The 25,604-nt window shown below is 43.6% G+C and overlaps 1 protein-coding gene across 1 annotated transcript in view; it reads right to left on the reverse strand.

Annotated features, from left to right (window-relative positions):
* ecpas (Ecm29 proteasome adaptor and scaffold) overlaps window positions 1–15,474 on the reverse strand; it is a 29,819-nt gene extending 14,345 nt beyond the window's left edge. The window contains exons 1-28 of the mRNA XM_080760429.1: window positions 15,410–15,474; window positions 14,553–14,683; window positions 13,143–13,259; window positions 12,474–12,592; window positions 11,847–11,996; window positions 11,372–11,543; window positions 10,915–11,054; window positions 10,166–10,244; window positions 9,914–10,033; window positions 9,603–9,688; window positions 9,437–9,512; window positions 8,711–8,760; window positions 8,542–8,608; window positions 8,209–8,331; window positions 7,749–7,852; window positions 6,643–6,766; window positions 6,284–6,364; window positions 5,877–6,093; window positions 4,814–4,905; window positions 4,153–4,287; window positions 3,905–4,049; window positions 3,293–3,465; window positions 2,554–2,655; window positions 1,555–1,678; window positions 773–924; window positions 485–539; window positions 261–375; window positions 64–132 (exon numbers count right to left, since the gene is read on the reverse strand). Of these exons, the coding sequence (XP_080616555.1) occupies window positions 64–132; window positions 261–375; window positions 485–539; window positions 773–924; window positions 1,555–1,678; window positions 2,554–2,655; window positions 3,293–3,465; window positions 3,905–4,049; window positions 4,153–4,287; window positions 4,814–4,905; window positions 5,877–6,093; window positions 6,284–6,364; window positions 6,643–6,766; window positions 7,749–7,852; window positions 8,209–8,331; window positions 8,542–8,608; window positions 8,711–8,760; window positions 9,437–9,512; window positions 9,603–9,688; window positions 9,914–10,033; window positions 10,166–10,244; window positions 10,915–11,054; window positions 11,372–11,543; window positions 11,847–11,996; window positions 12,474–12,592; window positions 13,143–13,259; window positions 14,553–14,683; window positions 15,410–15,431 (3,140 nt within the window). The 5' untranslated portion in view covers window positions 15,432–15,474. The remainder of the gene's footprint in view (window positions 1–63; window positions 133–260; window positions 376–484; window positions 540–772; window positions 925–1,554; window positions 1,679–2,553; window positions 2,656–3,292; window positions 3,466–3,904; window positions 4,050–4,152; window positions 4,288–4,813; window positions 4,906–5,876; window positions 6,094–6,283; window positions 6,365–6,642; window positions 6,767–7,748; window positions 7,853–8,208; window positions 8,332–8,541; window positions 8,609–8,710; window positions 8,761–9,436; window positions 9,513–9,602; window positions 9,689–9,913; window positions 10,034–10,165; window positions 10,245–10,914; window positions 11,055–11,371; window positions 11,544–11,846; window positions 11,997–12,473; window positions 12,593–13,142; window positions 13,260–14,552; window positions 14,684–15,409) is intronic.
* Between the last annotated feature and the right edge of the window lie 10,130 nt (window positions 15,475–25,604).

Here is a 25,604-nt window from a genome sequence, read left to right on the forward strand (position 1 = left end):
GAATATGTGTGGGTTCTTAAAATATGGAATGGGAAGAATGCATTCTGGTGGGAAATGACTGACCCGTCTGGTGCTTTCCCCAAAGCTTCCCCTTGGAACACCTCGGTGTCGCCTGACACAGCATGCTTCACTCTGTTTGGAAAGAAAACAACATTTGACTTCACATCATGCATGCATATCAATCTGGGGGTGCTTGGCATGAAACAGTTGCATTAGAGTGTCTACAACAAACAGCCACACTCCTCTGTCCCCTTCATCACCTCTTGCCAGTCATGAGTGTTTCCACCAGGGTGGACACCAGTTCCTGCTGGTCCCCTTCTCCTCCCATCTCATAGACCAGACCCAGGCCTTTAGACGCCACATCCTGACTCAGTTCTGCACCAGAGGGCCAGAAAGAAGGTGGTTTAAAGTTTGTTTATACACATTTCACGGATGCAAATAATGGCAGGAATGTAGTAGATTTCAGATTGGATCGTCATCTCACCATCGGGGTCCGAGAGATTGGAGATGAACGCTGTCTGAATGTCCTTTAGGCTGGACTGGAAAAGAGTTAAGAGTGAATAACTGTACGATGAAAAACCAAATAAGCCCCAACCTCTACCTCTAAATGAGAGTACACTTCCACCCACTATTAAAATCACAGCAGCAATTTATTGGCGTTTGAAAAATCTTGTTAAGTGTTGAGATAGAACTACTGATTTAGAAGGCAATTGTAGAATCGGCATCAGGTCTTTAATGGGTTCTCCTGAGCCCCTGCCCTCCAGCTGGGTACCTTGATCTGCTTGTGATGGCTGAGCTTCTTGACCAGAGAGAGCAGCCAGATGCAGGCTGCCTGTCGGACGTGTGGGTTCTGACTGGGGATGTACTTGGACAGAATGGAGCCGAGGACCCACGGTATCACGTCGTTGTTGTTCACATCAGACACTGCAGACAAGAGAAAGAGCATTCCTGAAACAACAAACACTGTTCCGCTGCCAAAGGCGTCTGGTGTTTTGCTTTAAGACACAAAATTACTATAATTTTTTTTCGTCAGGGCTGGTATTACAGACCTAAATCCATTAATCCCCCCCAGGGGTCTATAATTGGTCCCTTCCTTTCCCCCCCCCCTCTATGCCAAACCTCCAAATCTCTTAGGTGAAAATAGTCTACAAGCTCACAATGCGATGCTGCCGATTAATTATTATCGTGAGCTTTTTAGATGAGCTATTTTCAAATATTTGGCCATTATGACATGCAGAACGGAGACGCTAGGGTTCAAGTGGCCAAAAGACAAAGGCTTACATTGGCCACCTAAATGTATGTTTCTAATAGTGTGTGGCTGTAGGACAAATCTGGACAATATTATTTTTCTAAGATATTTTTGGGCGTTGTTGCCTTTATTGATAGATCACGGTAGGTAGACAGGAAACGGGGAGAGATGGGGGGGGAAGACACACAGCGAAGTTCGTCTGGATCGGGATTTGAACCCATGCTGGATTAGCAGCCAAGGTGCCTGGACCGCTAAGCCGGCCCAGGCCTATGGCCAATATTCTAAATGCTTGTGTAAGTGGTTACTTTGTGGTGGGCTGTACTGCTCCTCAGTGCAGGTCCACGGGTCCCTGGCGGCTCCAGAGCGGCTTCCTATGGCACCACTGGTGATGGCCTCTCCTACTGTGAACTGCAGCTCTACCTGCTTGGCCTGAGAGAGAGAGAGAGGACGACAAGAAGTAGAGATGGGGAGTTGTGAATGTTTGTTAGTGGCAAACTGGCTGTTTGTTAGCGGCAAACTGGCTGTAGTATCAAGTAGTATGTCATCAATGATCTATCTTTTTTCCTCTATGTGTTAAGCATATGAAGCAGTTGTGGAGAAGGAGGTGCCATGTGTATCCTTAAGTGAACGTGAACTGTCAACCACATTATATTTGTTTCCTTTGTGGATTCAAATAAAGAAATCGAAGTGTGTGTGTGTGTGTGTGTGTGTGTGTGTAATAACAATGTGTGGCTGTAATAAACACAAGCTAGTCCCTGTCTAGAAGGCACTCATATAAAGAATGGACCCTTCGCTAAACTCCAACCCAAAAGCGATTGTTTAATGCTTAGGCTGATAGCAGGTGCATGCATTATGGAGACAGTCAGTAACTTCCAAGTTCAACACAACAGAAATTGTGTTTGTCTATAAATTAACTAACTTAACTTAGTGAAGGTTATATTGAGGCCAAGTATATGAAGACCGAGGTAATATGGGTGTAAACAAAAACAAAGTGGCGTGAATACATTGATTTGCAGCGCACACGCACATCGCTGATTTTTATATAAGCTCACGTGCAAACTGCTTGCACACTCACCCAGCTCAGCTGTAGTTTGTTGACAATTGCGTGCGACAATTACAGAATTACGTTTTTGGGGGGCACCCGCTGACATCTAATTATTTTGCTGTACACTTGTGCATGTCCGTTAGATTTTTTTCAAACTCCAGCAGTACTGTTGGCCCAGCTCTCCCCGCAGCAATACTTAACAGGATTGTTGTAGCATGCCGTTGTCCAGTCAGTCAATGAGTTGAATACTGTCCTGTACCTCCACAGAGTCCATGAGTCCCTGCAGTAGCTTCTTTTGATGGGGAAAGTCCACATCTCCCACTGGGAGGTATCCCAAGGTCTGGATGGATCGCTCCTTCATCTGCACACACACACACAGACAGACACAAACATTACGTTTGAATTAGTGTTGATTTTGTCGACTTAAACTATGACGAAAAATGTTCGTCGACTACCTTTTTCACTGAGGACAACTGAATAAAAACTAAATAAGAACTATCTACGAATAAAAATTAGACAAAAATGTTAAGGAGGGACTAATGGAGAAGACAGAACCAAAAGTAATTTTATGCTTCATTGATTGCATGCGGAAAATTGCCGGTTGTGTTGTGAGCTTGTAGATCGGGGAGTTTCATCATGCAAACAAGTCTAAAATCATCAGTCATTGTCTATTTAAAAGACTATGACTAAAAATCAACACTAGTTCGAATAGGGACAAATGGGACAGTGACTTCATTTATTTTGTTGAGCGAAAACTAAATGACAATGAACTTCCCCGTGTTTTGATATTATACTTCCATAATACATGTAATATACTGCATTTACCGCAGGAGGTTGTGCCTTACCTTGGTGCTCTCCTTCCCAGAGGGGATGCGAGCCAGGAGGTTGTGCCTTACCTTGGTGCTCTCCTTCCCAGAGGGGATGCGAGCCAAGAGGTTGTGCCTTACCTTGGTGCTCTCCTTCCCAGATGGGATGCGAGCCAGGAGGTTGTGCCTTACCTTGGTGCTCTCCTTCCCAGAGGGGATGCGAGCCAAGAGGTTGTCCACCACGGCCAGCTTGGTGAAGCCCTCTCCCTCCGGGGGGACCAACAGGGGTCCGTTGCGTCCGATCTCCCCCAGCGCTGTGCACGCTGCTACGGCCAGTAACGCACTGCTGCTGTCCAGAAAGGAACCTGGAGACAGACACAGGCCTTTATGACTCGAAACGAACACAATTACACTTTCTCTAGTTTATTGAGGGACGCTAGCCATTCCTATGCACAGCTTTGTGTGTTGGCATGTGTGTATGAGCCGTGTTTGTTTGTTTGTTTGTTTTCACTTCAAAATATAAAAAAATGTTACAAAGTCAATAAAAACAAGGAGAAAGCCTAAAAACCCTCCAGGGGTGTTTTTGTAGCACGGAATGTGATGATTTGATTGGCTTATTATATTTTTATAGAACACAGCCAAATCACAATAGTACAATATCCAAAATCATAGACAATAACCAGTCTAATATCATGATATGGATAATGGATATAATATTGATACTAGGGATGTCCCTAGTACTAGGGATCACGTTTTTGTTTGTGTTGTTGTTGTTTCCCATCATTTGACAACCCTAGTGATTACCGATGGTCTTGGTGGCCATGGCGACGAGCTCGTCGTCCTCCTGGGGTGTGGTATTCATCAGTAGATCTGCAGCTTTCTTCTTACTCATGTACCTGCCCACCATGTAGCCCAGCGCCATGATGGCCCCATGCTGAGTCTCAGGGCTCTAAAAAGGTGAAAATGATGAATATTACTTTACCATACATGCTTCCCTAACGCCATTTCTGTTTGTGAAGAGATCTGTGGGATTTGCATGCGTTACAACATACATGGTTGTCTTTAGTGATCTTGACCAGGTTGTGGACGGCCGTCTTCAGCTCATTCCCAGACATGGTGGAGACGACCACAGCATACAGTTGGGCCGCCAACTCCCTCAAGTCCTCCTTGTTTGTGTTCATCAGACTCTGTAAAGGTAAGCAACATTCAGCATTAACCTTAACCCACTTTGAGAACCACTAGTTCCGAAACGCCAATGACTTCTAGGTATATATTCTTGTTAGAGGGAGTGAATCATCTGTGTCGGCTTCTTCATATAAAAATAAAGAAATGAAGGTTAAATATTTCAGAAAATATAAAACATGTGAAACTTCAGATGATAAACTATGACATGACTCGAAATATGGACAAGGTTTCACTGTTGATTTACTTGTAAGTGTAATGTCACTCTCCCTCTTCCGTTCACTCTCTTACTATCCTCCTCCCTCCTCTGTCTGTCTCATTCAATCTCTTAATATATCTTGCTCTCCGTTTTTCTAGCTCTCTCACACATTTTATACATTTACACTAAGTTGTAGCCTCAAATTTATTTCACAAAATGTAGCAGCAAAATGTAGCAGACTGCAGTCACAGAAGTGTTCCAGGGTTCCACTTTGAAACTCAAAGAAACCCGAACTGAGCTTAAGTGAGGTACAATGAGCAACAAATACTCACTTTAATCCAGTCAATTTTCTCAACAAATCTTGGAGCCAGCTTCTCCGGGCAGCCAGACACCACCTCTAGAAGACAGTACATAGCTGGGATTCCTGTTGAAAGACCATAAGCAAAGTTCACAGAATAAAACTCTTTTCAGTAAACATACTTGTAACAAGTTACATATGAATGTACCGACTAATGCCATCTGCATTTCAGACCAACATTGTAAACCACTGTATTCATCTTGTATGGACAGAATAACTACAACAGCTGCTACGTCTCCTACAATAATAGAAAAAGTGCCCCTTGGGGCACAGGTCTCCACCAGGATAATAGCATTTGTGATGTTTGGACAAAATGTGTCAGATATGAAAAATCTTACAGACCTGTGTTGAACACATGACTATAGATAGTGTATACGGCCTCATGGTGGCGCTATAACAGGCAGATGCGAAAAATGCAGGGCAAAGGTTTTTCCTTGGCCTCTTAGCCTCTAGGGAGTGCACATACAAAGTTGTACACAGATCAGGCAGTTATAGGTAAAAACAGGAATTGGCCTGTTATAGCGCCACCATGAGGCTGATTTGAAAATGTGTGATTTCTTCCTCTGCCTAATGGGAATGTGTGTGCATAATTGCACGGAAATCGCATGCTTTATTATGATTCGAGGCAATTTGTTCAAAACGGACCAATCCTGCAAACATTTAAGGCAATCTTAGCCAATCGAGATGGAAGCGGACAGATCAGTGTTGATCACATGACTATGGAGATAGTGTATACCGAATTGCATGATGTATGGACAAAATGTATAAGAGTAAGAAATGTGTTTTGGGCAGCGGTTCGGACAGACGGTTCGGTCGGACTACCGCTCAAACATGCGCTGCTCCCGTGCTTGCGGTTATATTTAGGTTAGGGATAGAGATAGGTTGTCGGTCTAATGACTGTCGGACCAAAACAGTCGTAACTACACCCCACACACACACAAGGAAGGACACACGGACGGAGTGCAAAACATACTCTCTCCCCATGCCGTCGGCCTGGTGGAGACAATAAACTGAATAAACGATGGATTTCCTTTTACCTCCTATGGCAGACAGTAGCTGCTGCAGCAGGTCAATGTAGACGTGCACAGGGTTGGCCTCGCCCTTTGACCCGAGGGTCGTCTGGGTGTCGGAGGTCAGCAGTGTGTGGACGTAGCGGCCGATGGCGGGCGCGTCGTCCTGCATGTCCACCAGGTTCTTGGACATGGGCGTGGCACCGGCGCTGTGGGCCAGACACATCCTCAGGTAGAGCATGATCTGAGGAGGAGAGGTGGAGCAAGGGGAAGAGGACGGCATATCAAATTATGCATTTTGCAGAGCATCTTACAATGTGAGAGATCGGATCCGTGCTATAGGGGAGAGAGGGTTCTCTGAAGAGAATATATTGAGAGTTTAACTAAGCAACTTAGTAAGCAAGTACAGTAATAGATCAATGTATGTCCCTTACCTCTCCAAATGCAGATGGGTTGAAGGGAAGAGTGGAGGTTCCAACACTGTACTTGGCTGGCGTTTTCATCCTCTGAACTGCCTGTTAATGAGAAGATTAAACGACAGAGATGATGTGGGAATATCTTTGAAGAAATAGTGGAGACAACTCTCCACTAATATAGAAATATAGCTGAACATGCTGTATGACAAAAGACAGTGTCTTAGGAATAAGGCTGATGCCCCATTTATACTTGGGTTGCGCAGCACTGAAACTGGCAGATTTACAAACTCACAGCGCAGTGCGAGCTTGTAGATGGGATATTTTCTGTGCATGTCACCCATGCATAACTAAGTATAACTCAGGCTTAAGTTCCTGACCTTCTCCTGGATGTAGGCCACCATCTCAGTGAAGGAAGGCATTGGTCTGGAACCCTCCTTCTCCGTGCTCTTGGTGCGGACAGCCCTAAGTACCTTTTGGGCCTCCGCAGACACCTCCTCTTTCCTGGAAGGCAGAGCACAAGTACTGTAGTATTTATCCCAGTGAGCCCTGCGACCAGTTTCTACAAAAGTCTTCTAAATCATGACAGCTTTCTGAATCATGCCGGTGGTTCTCAAACGATGAATTTGGCCACAGACACCCCCATCTCAAAATATTTTGTTCCAGGGACACCCCAGAAGCAATGATTTGACATATTCAAAGATTTGCACCACATTTTCACGATTTAAAAAAAATAGCAGATCTACAAGCTCGCTATGAGAGCAGCCTAGAGCGGTTGCTGTCAAAAAAGTAGCCATGTAGCAAAAAATTGCTATCGTGTTTTATATAATTAAAAAGGACCCAAAGACGTGTCCACATGTTGGAACTAATTAGCGGCGGCGCAAGGGCTGATATACTGTAACAATACAGGGTGGCTGTGGCTCAGGAGGTAGAGCAGGTCGTCTAATGATCCCTGGGTCGGTGGTTCGAATCCTGGCTCCTCCTGTCCACATGTCGAAGTGTCCTTGGGAAAGACACTGAACCCTACATTGCCTCCAATGAGTTGGTCGGTGTGAGCTTGCCACCATTGGTGTGTGAATGTGGGAAGTGAGGACGCTGGCGTCGCCTGTTCGCCGCTTCACCTCCCAAAGTATGAATGAATGAACTATTGTAAAGCGATTTGAGCACTATAAAAATGCAATTCATTAATACTGTTGCTGACCAATGAGCGCGAGCATTAAGCAAAGGTGCCAACAAACATGTCAAACAAGGTCAACCACGGTTGCTGCATAGTTTTTACCAATTTGACCAAATAATATGGGAGGCGCGGGGAGAACCAGTCATGGTGATGCCCTAGGTTAGATAACAAGGAAGAGAAAGAACATCCGCACACTAGTTCTAGAGCTCCATGAGACTTACTTTATTTAGAGGCAACGTTTCGACTTACTAGGTCTTCATTTTTATACAATATTACGGGTATTATTATAAGAATACACTTGGTACTTACGGGTCTCCGGCAGCCAATAGCAGCAGGTACCTAGAGGACACATGATCGGGTGCAAACACTGTGCTGGCAAACTTCATCGCCACCTGACGAACCTGCACTTCGGGCTGACAAAGACATGACACATTATCACCACACAATACATACAGACAGAATAATATGAGCAGTTCACATGTCCCAAATATAATTACAAATCTGACTCAACAGGACATTTTATTTTTATTTAAAAAAATGTATCGTAATTTCATCGTCTACTCAGACTTATGTAAAAACCCCAGACAGTTATTGGTGAAAACTGACATGTTGATTACGGTAATGAGCATTGTCCCTGTCAAATAAATAAAATAAATAAATTTGTCCTTCTAATACGTGAGGGGGCGTGTTTATGTTTTTCATTTATTTTTTAGGAAAATAAATAGAACAAAAAGCTGCCAGGGCCTCCATCAGAGTGAGGTTTACCTACCTTCCCTATGTATGCAGCAACCAGGGCCTCCATCAGAGTGAGCAGTGCCCCCTGGAGGTTGGCATACGCTCCTACCATCATAGACAGAGCTTCCTGGATGGCCAGACGGACATCCGACTCCTCCTGCAGACGTTCATTAGGAAACACCAATGTCAGACACCAACTTGACCTTTGACCTTACTCAACACATATCACAACACAAAAAAGGATCACATCATAACAAGAGGGTGTTCAATGATTGTGATTGTACAGAGATTAAGATGTGTGCCGATTATATTGTGTTGCAGTTCCAAGATGAAAGTCTGATTCTCAAGACAAGCGTCTTTAACCCACCTTGCACATGGACTCAAAGAATTGCTGGACTAATGCTATGTCCTTTGTGAAGAGCTGGGGCATGCGGCTACGTGAAGAGGGAGCAGAAGAATGGCACAAATCATCAAGTCTCATCGTCCCACCAGGCAGACCCATTTCAACAACAATAACATTGGTATTTCACTGATACCTTGAGAGCTTCCCAACAGCAGAGTATGCGACACACAGCAACTTGGGATCCTGCAACATTGCGTTTATTTATATATTTATTTCAACAACTAACAACATCAACTGTTATACTCTATGACCTACATAGGTAGGTTAAAGGAGAATTCCATACTAAAAGGCTTTCTTACCTTTCTTTGTAGTTGTTACGTCCCCATCAAAGAGGTCCAGGTGTTATTTTGTGCAAAAGCTCCTTATTGGCTATTTCCCCTATGATAAGCCCTCAATGCATTGCATTGAATTGAATTGAATGGGATGTATGGGGTGTTGTGCTAATTCGCTTATTTCCATCGAAATAAGTAGTAAAGTGTGCCACTTGGGTTATTATTTACATTATGAAGAGAGGATATATATAAAAAATATATAATTTTGAGCGATGGAAATAAGCGAATTATCACAACACCCCATACATCCCATTCAATTCAATGCAATTCATTTAGGGCTTATGGTAGGGGAAATAGCCAATAAGGAGCTTTTGCACAAAATAACACCTGGACCTCTTTGATGGGGACGTAACAACTACAAAGAAAGGTAAGAAAGCCTTTTAGTATGGAATTCTCCTTTAACGTCACATAGGTGAACACATAGGTGAACACAGACATTGCTGTTCCTTGGAGTGGTTGCACCACTCAAAAATAAGATAAAATATAATTTGTTATTGTGTATTGTGGAACAGGCAGACAGCCTTTACCTCCTTGTATTCGTTAATGAGCTTGGTGAGACCATTGAGCAGCATCAAGCCTAAAGGCTTGTTGGTGTCAGGACAGCTGAAACAGAGAGGGAACAGCTACATGTTAACCCTTCAGAATGAAATAACTACATGTAATGAAACATTGTGGAGGGCAACGTTTTCTTACACCGAGCAGATGTGATGCACAAATTGCAGAGTGAGAGACAACAGTTTGTTGTTGGTGTTGGCTCCAAACAGCCCGTCATACACAACCTGAGAGGGACCCAAGGACAGTTATAATCTACGTGGCAGAAAGGTAATACGGCAGACTAAATAAATGCACACAAAACTACAGCAATAGAAGCAGTCAAGAGACATTTCCCTTACCGGGAAAAAAAAGGATCTGATCTCACACATTACTAGATGTCTGTCTATGCAATTGTGTCTGTGTTTGCAGTTGCACAAATACACACACACACACACACACACAAATACAACCTGTATATTGGCAGGGAAGCATTCTGCTGCTAGACGTGACCGTAGAAGATGTGGCAGGATCTTGAGTTTGACTCTGGTGCTCACTGGCTCATGTTTCAGCTCTTGCTTCACAGTGGCGCCCTGGAACATCCACACATGCATAGTACCGTACATAGAATAGTGCTATAAAAAACTATATTCAAACGATATGAAAGTTATATTACCTTTGAATATGGCGACAGCGAGTTGAGAACAATGAGAATAGTTACAAACCTTAGTTTTGAGAGGAATATCTCCCAGGTAGACCTTGTACATCTTGTTGATGATTGCAGGATTGTTCCAATCAACCAAGCTAGAAAATAAAAAGTACAATGGCCATGATTTCAACATAACAATCCATTTAGACTATTTCTGAGGGCTACACAAACACCAAAATAACTCACTAATTGTGCACCTGACCTTAGCAAACCCAGAACATCATTCTCATCTTGAGAATCTTTGACAGCCACCATATTCTAATTTACATCTGACTGCTTTCATAGGAGTCTTATTTGACATCATTCCTTCACCACTGTGATACAAACATCTCTTGGGGGAGAAAAAAAGGTCATCAGACTAAAAAGAATACTGAACCAGGATCACATCTCAGATCCCATGACGTTATGACAAAACTTACATAAGCAAATGTATTTTAGGATACTTATAGAGGGAATGCACATGACTTCATCATCATTATACCCGGACGTTATGCGGGAATGCCTACTGAGTGGCAAAAACTACTTTTTGGCCTTGACAGCACATACCTCCAAACAGAAAGGTTATATTTGATTGCATTAAACTCACTTTGCCACTCACTTTATGCATGCACACTTTCCACATACCCTCTATTGAATTTGGCTCTGTGTCATCATTGTCTTACCCATCTATGTGTTCATTGATATACTGACATACTGTAGCTGTACTGTAACTGTACGTGCCAACGAGAGGCCTGAAAGATGAGTCGATTCTTCCTCCTACTGTACCTCTGTTTGCTCTTCAGCTCCAGATCCGCAGCAGTGGCCACGCTGTGTCGAGTGTCACTGGAGGCAACCACTAAATGCACCACGGTCTCCACCTCTGGAACCTGCTCTGCCTCAATGAACTTCACAATGCCTAACTTACACTGACACACACACACACACACACACACACACACACAAAGAGTAAGAGTGAACAAAATACAAATACAGCATCCAATTGGTTACATTTAGCACACAATACATTTGTAATTTCACCATCATTTTATGGTCTAAATTAAGCATAGATTAACTGAATAAAACGAAATCAACCACAATAAATTACGGTGTCACGGTTTTCCAAGCAACGCCGCTTGACACCGCAGTTATGATTGCCACTCTGATGTGATGTAGGCTTCTGCCTACATTCCATCAAAGACCACCACCTTGGCTAAACATTTTCCCGTTTCACGTCAGCTGCTACCTGTTCCAGCTGCTCGGCACTCCACTGGGCTTCTCCAATCACCCGTTTGGCAGCGTAGACACTCATCCCTGGGGGTGGCTGGGGGAGACCTTGGCCCGCGGTCACCACTGCACCGGCACCTCCCTGGGGGGAGGAGGGAGCAGGGCGGGTAGGGGATTCATTCAGCACAAACCTGAGGGATTCACATTTAATGTAGGTCAGTCAGAGGGCCACACACACACACACACACATGCACACACTTCAAGAGCTCCCACCATTACCAAAACCTACAGACTGCAACTCTAACAACATTGCTGGATGCATCTTGATAATCATGACATGCTCCACTGGTCTCCTCCTCCTTTATACAACTTCACTGACCTGGACGAAAGTGACAAACAGCTTGAGTAGCTTTCCCTATTGTGCTTTCGGGCATTTCATACACAAGCCCGCTATTTGTCTTATAGGAAAATCAATGCGTAAATCCAGCGCATACCCATAGGGCATCAGTAGAACGTCGAGCATGAACTCAAGCAGTAGTTGCACCGTCTTTGGTCTCTCTACCAGGATGAAGGGGGAGGCGTTCTTGGAGGGGTCCGCGGGGTACTTCATATGGTAGAGTGTGGGAATCAGCAGGTGCATCAAACTACAGTAAGGAAATAAATTGTTTGGAAAAGGATTACGTTAGAAAACAGCAATTAAAAAAGGGAAATTAAGTGATTACTGGGACTTATTGAATTGAGTATGAACGCAAACAAATCAAGACAAGACAATTAAATTATTATTATTATAAAACAAGACAAAATCTAAAAACATGGCCTTCCTGTCTCAATCTTGGTAAGCTATGGTATAGATAACAAGTGATTTGGGTTTGAACGAAGGTGTCTGCGAGTCCTAATGTGGTGACGGTCTACTCCTGTATGTCTTATTTGGCCAAATGGAAATAACTAACATTGTTTTTAAAAGATTGCTATTGCATTACAGGCTTTCATGGCCAGATGTGCTTCTGTTTTATGACATCAAGCACCATGATTGGTCTATTCAGACAAACTCTGTTCAAGGCAGCTTGGCCTACAGTCAGCCACACCACAAAATATGTCTATGGAACATATCTTGTCTTCACCTGTCCTGCTGTGGCTGAGGCTTGCCCTCCATGGCAGTGAGCAGGGTGGGGGCAAGTTCACACTGTTTGCCAACCTCCAGACGAGGGTAACCTATCTTGATATAGATGATGGTGAAATTCTGGAAGAAAAAAGAAAGAAAGAGACATTCAGTCTAGAGTGGCGGGACATACTGAGCTGACTGGTTAGCAAGCAAGCTCATTATGACGTTAATATGAATGTCTAATTCTGCTATTACAAAAGTAAAAATCACACCCGTATGAAGTGAGGATTGCCTCACCCCTTTGGCCTACTACCACATTTACTGCTGTAAACAAACATTAAAAGCCCATAGACTTGACTGCCACTCTATGTTTGTTTAAAGTGCTCTAAACAAACGTAAAACAAATTATTCATCGTCAAGTTTTCGGTGGTCACCACGACCACCGAAACAGTGGTTAGTAAAAACAGAGAGCTGTGTTGTGTGAGCGGTGACCACCGCGGCGTGACGCGTCATGTTGTGGTTTTCGGTGGTCACCTCTTCACCGAAAACTGGACTATGAATAGGCCTTAAAAGGTCCATAGACTTGGCTGCCAGACGTCAGAGCCCCTCAAAAACATGATTATTGTAATTTAGTGCATAACATCGGGATTTAATTGAGCTACAGTACAGTATGAAAACACGTTCTTACGGTAACAAAGGATGCAGCTGCAGGGTCTTGGTACTGCACTAGCAGAGTTTCTACTGGAAGTTGAATCTTGGGTCGGCTCTTTATCCTCTTGTTCAAGTGGACCAACAACTCCATTACCTAGCAGAGAGGACATGGCACACTATTTATGCACTGGCATAAATACAAGGTGGGTGTAATATGTTTTGTAAACAAAAACAACTAGAAATATCCTCATAGTGCAAGTGACAATATAGACTGGCCTCCTCCATGTATTGTTGAAAATGGGTAGTGCCAAGCATCCAAGCCGAAGCGGCATGCGTTCCCAACAGGCATCACTAAGAGAAACTCGACGAGCACTCACTGACTTTAACCATCTCCAATACTTTAGCAGAAATAGTCTCCAGCTTTGAACTTGGGATGAAAGGTAATAGGTCTGCTTTTCCATAGTGCCTAGTGCTGCACGATTCTTGCTCAAATGTGAATCTCGATTTTCCTCCACAAGAATTGAGATGCTGAACATTACGACATTCAAAATGTGGCACCTGGAGCTAACTACCGTGTGTGTAAACAGACAACATCAAAGCTAGACTTAAACCTCTCTTAAAGACTCTCTCTTGGAGCAAAAACATAAGAGTAAAGGTGGTTGCACACTGGACGCGTTTTGTGGAAAACCGATGGAGAAACGCTGCTAGAAATCCGAAAAACAGGCTCGGTGTGTGGGGACCTTAACTGTAAGTAAAATTAATTGGACAGCCTACTAGTGCTGCACGATGTTTGTTCAAATTTAGATCGCATAGGTGCCTGAATCTAGATCTCGATCTTTTTTCGATTAATGGTGCAGCAGTAATACTGTAGTTCGTAGTAACCTCGCGTCACCAGGCGTTCCACCTCAGAGGAAAGCCTGGTCTGTTACTAAATTGCCGTGTGATCCGGTCGAGAGCGGATGATATCGTTACGTCATGTTGTAGTCATTGTTTTGTAGTCATCACCGGAAGCGTGACTCGTTCTCTCGTAGCCTGAGCTTTTATTGGGAAGGTATTATTCTTCCGGTTTGAGGGAAAGGATGTTCCAGTTTGAGGGTTCCGGCCTGATGACTACAAAACAATGACTACAACGATAGCATCCGCTCCCGACCGGATCATAAACCCGAAAAGGATAATACCGTAGTGACTTTATGCAAAGCGCTTTACAATGTGTGTTACATTCACCCATCCACACACAGAGGCAACCATATGCAAGCAAGGCACCAACCTGCTCATTCAGAGCAGTTAGGGCTCAGTGCCTTGCACTAGGACAGACACTTTGTATCTGAAGGAGGAGCAGGGGATGGAACCTTCTGGTTCCCAAACCGCGGCTATGCTTCCTGAGCCACTGTCGCCTCTATGGCTGATTTAAAATCAGCTACACTGAATTCTGGTGACTCTTCCTTACTTTTTTCCGCACTCCTTCTTGTACACTGGAGAGTTTGAGGAGTACAGGGGGTAGGAACTTGGATATTATGTCTTGCAGTTGATCATCTGTCTCTGCATGGCCCAAGCGAAGGAACACGCGTTCCAACTGATCTGTGAAATACAAAGAAATTGTTTATTTATTTATTTTTATTTAGGCCTTTCCAACAGTCTCATTCGTAGTGGGTATTAGGGTACTAGTCATTATTATTAATAGTGAGAGACATATCTTCTTGTTTTCTGTCCAAAGTGGGACAACTGCATCTCATGCCCATGTGGCGAAGGTCCACCTGTGTATTGCATGATGCATTGCAATGTATATGGAAAATATCAACCATTCTTGAGTAAATGGCCGTCTCAAGATATCCTGGTGCCTGGCTGTATCCATCATCACCCACCCAGCCCTTCTTTCATTGTTGGCAGGGCTCACCAGCAGGCTAACTCACTCACAGACTATCCCCCACGCATATTCTCGCTTCTTTGCCACAGGACATTAGCTTTTAAATGGCCTTTGACAGTCTGCAAAACGAATACTTGATGAGCCGAACATTGCAAAGATCCACCACTAAGGTTTAGCATAGCCATATGTCTATATATTTAACTGTGATACATTAATTTTGACCATGACTGGGCAAATGACGTTAGCATGCTAGCTATAGCAGCAATAGCCCCGGTTAGCTAACTGTGGTGCCACTCCTGCTGCGCTAACCTTTTGCATGTACATGTTTTGAGTTTCTACTGTCCAAAAAGAGGCAAACCGACACAGCAGATGTACATTTAACAGACACCAACACCCATGACATCTGTTACAGATCAATGATAGAGCAGAGACAAACTTACTGAGTTCATCCTGGGCAGCCATGTTTAGAGAAAGTCAAGAGCACCCTCCCAGATTACCGATCGAGTGCCACTGCACACACACAGGCTCAGTGCGCACGCATGCGACACAGACAGTCAGACACACACACACGTGCCATGCCACAATTGCCACTCCTCTTTACACCCAGCAATAAATATGTATGTATAATATTATGTTATGTACTGTTGTTCATGATATACCCATAATACCGGTAGTGTACAATGTACATGGCATACTGTACACTACTTGGGAGAGCATCCTAAGACCTAAGTAACCAATTGGTTACTAATTGGTTATGCAATGTATGTATGTAAATACATGTAATAACGATTACATACGTGCCCATTATTCTTGGGGGCTGGCATTGAAATGATTCTGTCCTAGGACCCCTGATGGGGTTTGGTTTATTTGAATGCATGAGCAATACATTCATGGTGATGTATGAAAAGGTTACTTGGCTATCTTTAAACACATTGCCGAAGCCTGGAACATCAGAGTTGTCACCAGAGAGATGCATGTCGTTGTTTGGGGTTGTACCAGATCACCAACCTATTGGGAGAAGTAGGCTATAAAAGAGAATCTTGCATGATTTCTTTATTGATTCTATAGGAGTGGAAATCAACACTGGCCCCGGCCTAAAGCATCTGTATGGCTTAAAGACCTCATGATCTAAATTAGGAGAAAATTCAATTCAATTTGAGGGGATCACCAGGACAATTTGACCTGGTATGGGACCCTATGATTGATTAAACATATAGCCTAACTGAATTGAAGACGCTACAGGAAACAACTACCACAAATATTACATGGCAAAGTAAGAAATGGTGACATTAGTGCACGCAGGCCATAAGCAGATATCTGCACAAAAGTTGCATTGAATATTGTATTGAACTCGAACTTAAATATGTGTAGTGCATCTCATGTCTCTGTATAGGACGTTAAGAATTAAATTAATCAATATTTTGATTTGTTTGTTAAACCTCACAAAAACGATGCTTAAACCTAACCTTAACCCAACCTCACAAAAATATCAGGGTAATAACATTTTTCTCTTCAAAATAAAATTGAGAAATCAAGAAAATATCATGTTTATATCAAGTCCTATAGGATCTTCGAAATGTCCAATAGGATCCTACAGGATTTTGAAATCCTATAGGAATCCTATTGGATTTTTTTTTTATAGGATTATAATCCTATAAGAAAATATCCAATAGGATTTGTTCCAAATTATTATAGGATTTTTTAATTGGATTTCCAATAGGATTTTTTCTATCGGAATCCTATTGGACTTTTTGACTAGGGTAACGTTTGGTCCATAACGTTAACACTAGTCTGAGGGTCTTTCTGACCCATTTAACACTAGAGTCTGTGAGGGTCTTTCTGACCCATTTTGAGATTTTTAAGTTGATTATCTTTGCCTGTGAAGCTCTCAAAAGCTCTCAGAAGATTCCCCTTTTATAAAATAGCGCCCCTCAAAGCTGGACATAGGGTCTAGCGCCCCTCAAAGCTGGACACAGGAGGGGCTAGCGGCACCAGTGTTGTTTTTGGCAGCAAATTTTGATTTTAGTTTTATAGTCATAGTCTTTTGAATAGTTTTAATGTAAGTAGTTGCATGAAACATGCGTAAGCTAAGAACATAACAGTGGAATATCTATATAATGAAACTACCGTATACATATACTATAAAGGGCTATGTCTACATAAAATGCTATTATAGTGCTGTCAACATAAACTGCTATAAGTCTACATAAAATGCTATCTAAGTTACATAAGTTGAGCCTTTGCATATGCCTGCAAGGTCGTCGAGGCTAGGGCAAGTGCTACGGGCTAAGATGGAGTCTGAAGAGGTGGGTTTTCAGACTACGGTGGAAGATTGGGAGTGTGTCTGCAGTTCTGACTGCAATGGGAAGTTCATTCCATAGTTTAGATCGGGAGTGAGTCTGTAGTTCTGACTGCAATGGGAAGTTCATTCCATTGTTTAGATTGGGAGTGAGTCTGCAGTTATGACTGAAATGGGAAGTTCATTCCATACTTTAGATTGGGAGTGAGTCTGCAGTTCTGACTGCAATGGGAAGTTCATTCCATACTTTAGATTGGGAGTGAGATGCAGTTCTGACTGCAATGGGAAGTTCATTCCATAGTTTAGATTGGGAGTGAGTTTGCAGTTCTATAACGCTCCGGTTCGGTCTCTATCCTTGTATTACTCTATGGTTGTAATAAAAGGACGGCTGCAATTCGAAACTGGGCCACGTAAAATCTGAAAAATGGATAAACATGACCTTCCCCAAGACAGAGGCTGAGTGCTTCTCCCTCCCACCTGGAGCAGACCCAGAAACCATGGGTTCAAACCATCTGTGGGCGTCCACATCAAATGCATGAAGAATGTTGGAAGACACGTGTACCACGCTTATACCAAAAACCTCCCCAGAGGTAGATGACATCATCAACCAGCATGCACAGCTGTGTGGCCGCTGATGGAACCTCTCCTCTTCAAACAAAGGCCAAAGATTATAGTCGAATGTAGTGTTTTGTTTCTCCTCGTGACATCACACCATCCTATATGGCTGTCAGTCCCTCACGCCTCGTGACATCACACCACCTTATATGGCATTCAGTCCATCACGCCTTGTGACACGATCCATATATCGCAGCCAGCGTTCCTCGCATCCCATTTGAAAGGCCACTTCCCACTAGCTCTGAAATGGAAATGTTAACTGTTTTCAGTGCAGACGCTCTTGAACACACCTGCAGTCAGTCAGTCGGTTAATGGCTAACCTGCACCTGCACAGTCAACAGTCTCTGTCACACACACACACACACACACACACACACACACACACACACACACACACACACACACACACACACACACACACACACACACACACACGCACACACACACACACACACACACACACACACAGTCACAAAGTCACACAGTCACACCCACACACCCATCCCGGAATACATGGACCATACATTTTACTCTGCGCTGGAACCGAACAACAAGTATTCAGCTTTGTAAGTTATAATTATGATAATTATGATATGAACCACATTATGTTTATGGTGTTACAACACCTTAACAGCACTAAATACAGACTAAACTAAACTTTATAAATATCCACACGGTTTAATAGTTCATCCAATTAAAACTTGTTTCATTCAGCTGCGGATTCTATAAAGTGTGATCTTTTCTACCGTCTATATAGTCTATATAGGTCTGAAGTGTGTTCTGTGTAATTCATATTTATCTATAGGTCTGAAGTGTATTTTGTGTAATTAATAATAACCTATAGGTCTGAAGTGTATTCTGCGTTGATCTCGCTGCAAAGCAGGTGCCTATGGGCTATATAGTTCCCATTGAGATAGAATGAGCACTTCCGCATTCCATTGTTACAATGGGAGTCAACGCTAGTGTCGCCACTCTCTTAATAAATTACTAGCTGGTTCAAACGAGCACCACTCCACACCTAATCAAAACAAATAATTCAGCTGCTCTGTTCTCCCAGAGCACATCAGCAAACTTGGTGGCTAGGCTACAGCTAGTTTCTTGGGACATTTGTGGTCTTAGTGACTAGATCTGTCATTTTTGGTTTTAAGGGTAACTGTTGTATAATTGCAATATTACACTTCTGGCGTGCATTAATGACGTTAAACCACCCCCTCTTGTGTAATATTGCTTAAGTATCAGTAGCCATAAAGGTATATTGTATTGTGTGTATAATTGACCCGCTGACCCCCATTTGAAATGATATGCCATGGACCCCCATGAGAGAAGGCTCTAGTGCCGTTTCTACGGGGGGGCACTAGGGGGCACTGCCCCCCCAGATAGACTTTGTGCCCCCCCAGTCCAGAACCCTACCCCACCATTATTTTTAATGTTTTACAGGTTTAAAATATATATAATGTGTTATTTTCATGTTCTTTGTGTTTATAATAAATTTACATTTTCTAATTAATTCATAGTAATAAAAATGCAATAATAAAAAGTACACTGGCACCTAGTCGGTGCACCTAGTCGGATTCGTTTTGATGCAGCGCACCAAAAGCTACGTCATTACCTGTGTTGCCACGCAGGCCGGGTCAATTCAAATATTTTCAGACTTCAGTCACAGTGAAAACAAACCCAAACCGGTAAAATTTTATCATGGATATTAGGAACTGGCTCAAAGCCAAAACACCAAACTCTATAAACCCACCAGCACCTTCAGAAAGGCAGACTGATGACGATACTGAAACCAACGCCATGTCGCCTGTTGTTGTTAATATTGCGGGGAGTCATTCGAGCACCGAGCACTACTAAATGCACAACGAAATTCGGTCGTCGGATCACATTACTGGGGGTTCGCGAGTGTCGGATAGCATTATTCCAGTGAGGCAGAGGGCTGCTGTTTAACTTCCACAGCAGCAGCTCAACTTTCGGACCTCCACCACCACCGCATGCTTCTCCACCAGAGAAGCCAGAGGTTCTGGCACACCGTCACTGAATCAGGTAAAACGGGACAAATACCCAAGTAGCCTTCATAATGGCAAACGCGCAATCTGCAAACGCGCAGATCCCCCCCCCCCCCCCCCCCCCTTTGCCTCCCGACATAAATACACTATATAGACTTGTTGTTTTTGGTTGGTGCATAAACTTTTACTCATATTCCCCTACCGTGGAGATGGCCACATATAAAAGACACTATAAGCCTAAATGCTCAACTATTTGTTGGTGATTAATGGTTGGTGCATAGGCTATAGTCTTTTTTTTCTACTTTCCTCCCGCCGTGGAGATGCTCATTGTGTTCATTGTGTTGTTGGTGCGATGCGATCGTGTTTCCACATGACAGTATATAGGCTATGTTTGTTTGTTTGTTCTGTTGGCTACAATAATTAGGCTATATTATTTGTTTTGGTGTATAATTGGAACCTATACTTGTAGCCCTTCTCCAAGCCTTTTGTGTTGTTTTATTGTATAGGCCAATGTGAGAGCTTAATTGCTATATATGGATGTGAACTTGAAAAATCAAGTGCCCCCCTTGGAAATATGAATGCCCCCCTGCTGATTATTCCCAGTGATTCTCAACACGTTTAATTTCAAGGACCCCCAGTTTGACATGCATTAGTCTACGGACCCCCATTTAATGGCATTTCTATCTCTGGGACCCCCAATTTATATTGTAAAATCAACGTTAAATGAACTCTGAGAGTGTACAAATTTGTACACTCTCAGAGTTACGGACCCATAAGGTTCCATTTGGTTCCCAACTATATATAATTTAGCTGGGGACCCCCTGGAACTCCCTCTAGGACCCCTGGGGGTCCCCCCACCCCACTTTGGGAACCACTGGCCTACATGTATTGTGTATTTGTGTGTATTTTAACAGACAGTATCAGTAGTCTATAGTATTGATTTGTTTCTTGTTATAGACTAAATGGACCGCTACAAGTATTTGGTGTTTGACCAGAAGGGGACGCTGGTTCTCGGGGTGCTGCAGGTGGCCTGCGCGGGGCTGTGCGTGGTGTGTGGCGTCATGGATGCTGCGTTCCGCAAGAGCACCGCGCTGAGTGCTACACGCACCCCCGTGTGGGGAGGACTGGTAACTACACTTTATATAAGACCCCATGTATGGGGAGGACTGGTAACTACTATTTATATAAAACCCCATGTGTGGGGAGGACTGGTAACTACAACACTCTTTACTGTTTATCAGGGACAAATTAACCATCGGGCCAGTGGGGCAGTGTCCCGAGCCAAGGGCCCTTCGGAGAAATTGGACCGCGCAGTACTATAGGTTTGACGCCCCTTAAAAGGGCTCCTGGGGCCCTTCATTGGCCATTGATTTAGTTAAATTTAGGTCAAAAACATGATAAAAACACGGAAAAACATAAAAATGTTCCGCGCACGTGCGCTATGGGGGACCCAGGGGCCCTCATGGTGATTAATCCGTCCCTGCCTGTTTATATAAGACCCCATGTGTGGGGAGGACTGGTAACTACATTTATATAAGACCCCTACCACAAAAAATATACCACAACAGCTGTTCTGTTTATGGTAGATTACAGCTGTTCCAGGGGTTCTGGCCTTGTTGACCTCCCAGAGGAAACACCCCACACTGGTAAGTATGTGTTCAATGTTCAGATACTTGAATGTGTTCTTATCATCACTTTACCCAAATACAGCTCAATCTGTCTGTCTGTCTGTCTGTCTGTCTGTCTGTCTGTCTGTCTGTCTGTCTGTCTGTCTGTCTGTCTGTCTGTCTGTCTGTCTGTCTGTCTGTCTGTCAGGTCAGTAGCATGGTGGTGTCGGCCATCTTGTCGTGCGTTGCCATAGTAATGGTGTTTGTTTACTCCTGTGTGACGCTGAGCTACGGAGAGGAAGAGGAGGATGTCTTTATCCATCACCACAGTGCTGACGTGGTACACGCACGCACCCATGCACGCACACACACACAGTACACACATAGACTTTTTGTTTTTATTTTTGGCAGGATATGTAGTATGTACCCACAGGCCACAGACTTTTTTTGTTTTTGGAGTGTTTCAATAACTTGAGATGTCTCAAGTTGTTGAAACACTCCACAAAAACAAAGAGTCTATGTTCCAACTTCCAATACCGTGGTTTAAGCACGGCTGGAAAGCTGTTTCAACCAATCAGATTGCTTCCTCGAAACAACCTGTTGTTTTACACTTGATGAAGGGTATTGATGAATGATATTTTCAATGTAACCTTAACTGTATCTTTAATATTGCGTGCGTGTGTGTGTGTGTGCATGCGTGCGTGCAGACCTTTGTTCTCCATGGCATGGTTAAAGGGGCCAACGCCACCATTGTCCTCGCCTGCTGTGTGAGTCTGCTGCTCTGCAGTCTGATGGTCTGCGCAGGCTGTCGCAGTCTGCCCTGCTGCGCATGCTACGACGCTCGCACTGGACTGGTACGTCTGCTATAATATATACTATAATATAGTACAGTGGTTCCCAAAGTGGGGTCCGGGGACCCCCAGGGGTACCTGAGGGAGTTCCAGGGGGTCCCATGCAGCTAAATGATAGTCTGGAACCAAATGGACCATTATGGGTCTGTAACTCTGAGAGTATACAAATGGAACCAAATGGACCCTAACGGGTTCCATTTGTACACTCTCAGAGTTAAGGATTGATTTTTCAATATAAATTGGGGGTCCCAGTGATAGAAATGTCATTAAATGGGGGTCCATAGCCTAATGCATGTCAAACTGGGGGTTCTTGAAATTAAACGGGTTGAGAATCAGTGCTAGAGCCGTTAAAATCTTCTCTTCCTGGCATATCTTTTCAAATGGGGGTCCGCGGGGCTAATTAGTGTTAATTTGGGGGTCCATGTACGGACTGGTACGTCTGCTATAATATACTACACCAGTAAGACGGCCCTCGGAGGTCACGTGCACGCATCCGCCTGGGTGACGGCAGACTGCTCTACTACTACTGTTGTGTCCATGAAGGTCAATCACATATATCACATAAACATAAATGTTAACACAAATAAACGTGTGTGTGTGTGTGTGTGTGTGTGTGTGTGTGTGTGTGTGTGTGTGTGTGTGTGTGTGTGCGTCTTTAAGGAGACCCTGGTTCCCCAGACAGACCCCTACACAGACACAGAGCTGTGTAGCTGGCACGGTAAGACACTAACTAGTCTTTACCAAAATACTTTACTGTGGGCCCCTAGCCGATCTACAAGATCACAACGCATGAATACTGTGGGCCCCTAGGGGGCCCCTAGCCGATCTACAACATCACAATGCATGAATACTGTGGGCCCCTAGCCAATATACAAGATGCAACGCATTGGGAGCTTGTAGATTGGCTATTCTGCAGACATTTTGTCATGGTTTGGGTTTGTGGCACCCTCTGGTGGCCATTGTGGACCTTTTTTTGCCTAGATTTTGTGTTTTGTTTTCCCCACCTCCTGTTAACCACCACATCTGAGTTATGTTTCAGTAATTGCCTTGATTTGTCTATGTAAACCCTTGTCTTTCAGTGGTGCTTGGTTCTCGTGAGTAATGTACAATAGTACATTAATGTACAGTAATGTACAGGACAGGTACAGCAGAGGTCGAACGATGGTTCACTTTCTAGTGTCCGGCCTTTTGTTTACTTTGCTATGCTGTATAGCTACAAGACTTAAGCCTGACTAAAACTGACTGCTGTTTATTTTTTGGTCCTTTTTGCCATTTCTGTTTTTGTAACTTCATTAAATTGGACTTTCTTCTGCATCTGAGCTTCCACAGCTTTAGTATTTTTTTAGGGTTCTCAGCCCTGACACATTTGGTGTAGAAGGAGAAATGACGAGCATGCAGAAACACCATGGCAGTGTTGTTTTCGTCGACTAATACTATGACGAAAAATGTTTGTTGACTACCTTTTTTTACTGACAAAAACTACCGTACATAAAAACTAAGCCATGGTGACTAAATATACTGTTGATTTTGTCTTGACTGTTGATTAGATGGCTCTGGGTCACCCCAGGCAAGCCCCAAGGTCATCGTGACATCACATGACATCAGCCTCCATATATGGTGTCCAGGTCATTGTGACATCAGCCCCATATATGGTGTCCAGGTCATTGTGACATCAGCCCCCATATATGGTGTCCAGGTCATCGTGACATCAGGGTTTAGATAGCATGTTGTCTATAGATATATAATGTTATTTAGATAGCATGTTAGCATGTTGTCTATAGATATATATGTTATTTAGATAGCATGTTGTCTAGACCAGGGGTTCCCAAACTTTTTTGGACCAGGTACCCCTTTTGGGGTAGATATTTTTCCAGGTACCCCCTCATCCTCGCAACACGGATAACAAATAAATGTATACGTCTAAATGTAGACGTTTAAATGTAGACGTCTAAATGTAGACGTCTAAATGTATACAGACGTCTAAATGTAGACGTCTAAATGTAGACGTCTAAATGTGTACGTCTTCTCTTATGGGGGTCCCTGGCATATCTTTTCAAATGGGGGTCCACGGGCTAAGTAGTGTCAATTTGGGGGTCCTTGACATGAAAAAGTTTGGGAACCACTGCTTTAAACACTTTAGCACTTTATGAACATGAACAAAATAGATGGGTCCCCCCTGGAACTCCCTCAGGTACCCCTGGGGGTCCCCGGACCCCACTTTGGGAACCACTGGTCTAGACAGATGCTAGTTTCATTGTTTACCTGCTGTCTTATAGTTTATGATGTACAGCAGGGGTATTCAATATGCGGCCCGTGGGCCAAATGCGCCCAAATAATGGAAGTTACAGGCATGGTTATGTGAGATTATATGAAGTGTGAGATTAACATAATGACAGTAAATCCTTAATCATATTCCATCATATTGAAGGGCCTTTGGAGAGAAATGAGACAGACTCCACTCACTTTAGACTAGAGCACTGCAGAGGGAAGGTGCATGCGTGTGTTGTAGTCTAACGTTCCCTCTGTGCCCACTAGGGGGCGATGACGTCAGGCTCTTCAACTCTCCATCCAGGGAGGAGGAAGCCACGCCCCCCACACCGCCTGCATACAGCCGACTGACGTGACCCCTGGAGGTCATGACCCCATGTGACCTCTGGAGGTCATGACCCCATCTGACCCCTGGAGGTCATGACCTCGTGACATGCAGATGAGTTCACTTTATGGTCTTCCCCGTCTGACTCCTAGCCTGGCATGGCCAGACTCTTTTTATTTATTTTTAGATTTTTGATCATTTGATTCCCTCGATTAGGGAGTATAGTGAATGATGATTATTGTCTGGTTTCCAGACTAGATTAGGGAGCAGTGCATGATGATTATTAGAGGTATTAAAAAGGGCTACAAAGTCCTTTACCCATTCAGGACGGGAACCCCTTTTGGTGTTTTAACAATCAAGTGTTGATTTCAAGTGTGTGTGTGTGTGTGTGTGTGTGTGTGTGTGTGTGTGTGTGTGTGCGTGTGTGCCTGGGCATGTACCGTGCATGTCTGTTTACAACTATAAAGACATGGAGGAATGATCCAATCAACAGTAAATCCCTGTCTGCACCCGTGTGTGCACCTCATGCAGGAAACAAATGACCCTTTAGTACCCTGGCTGATTTCCAATGTTTACAGAGTATTTATACTCGAAGGTTTACAGACATTCAGAATAACAGGCCTGTGTTCTGTTGTTTCATTTTATGTTTAAAAATAAAACATGATAA

Source organism: Protomyctophum bolini (assembly GCF_963924005.1).
Source record: "Protomyctophum bolini genome assembly, chromosome: 3".
In the NCBI taxonomy this organism is placed as follows: Eukaryota; Metazoa; Chordata; class Actinopteri; order Myctophiformes; family Myctophidae; genus Protomyctophum; species Protomyctophum bolini.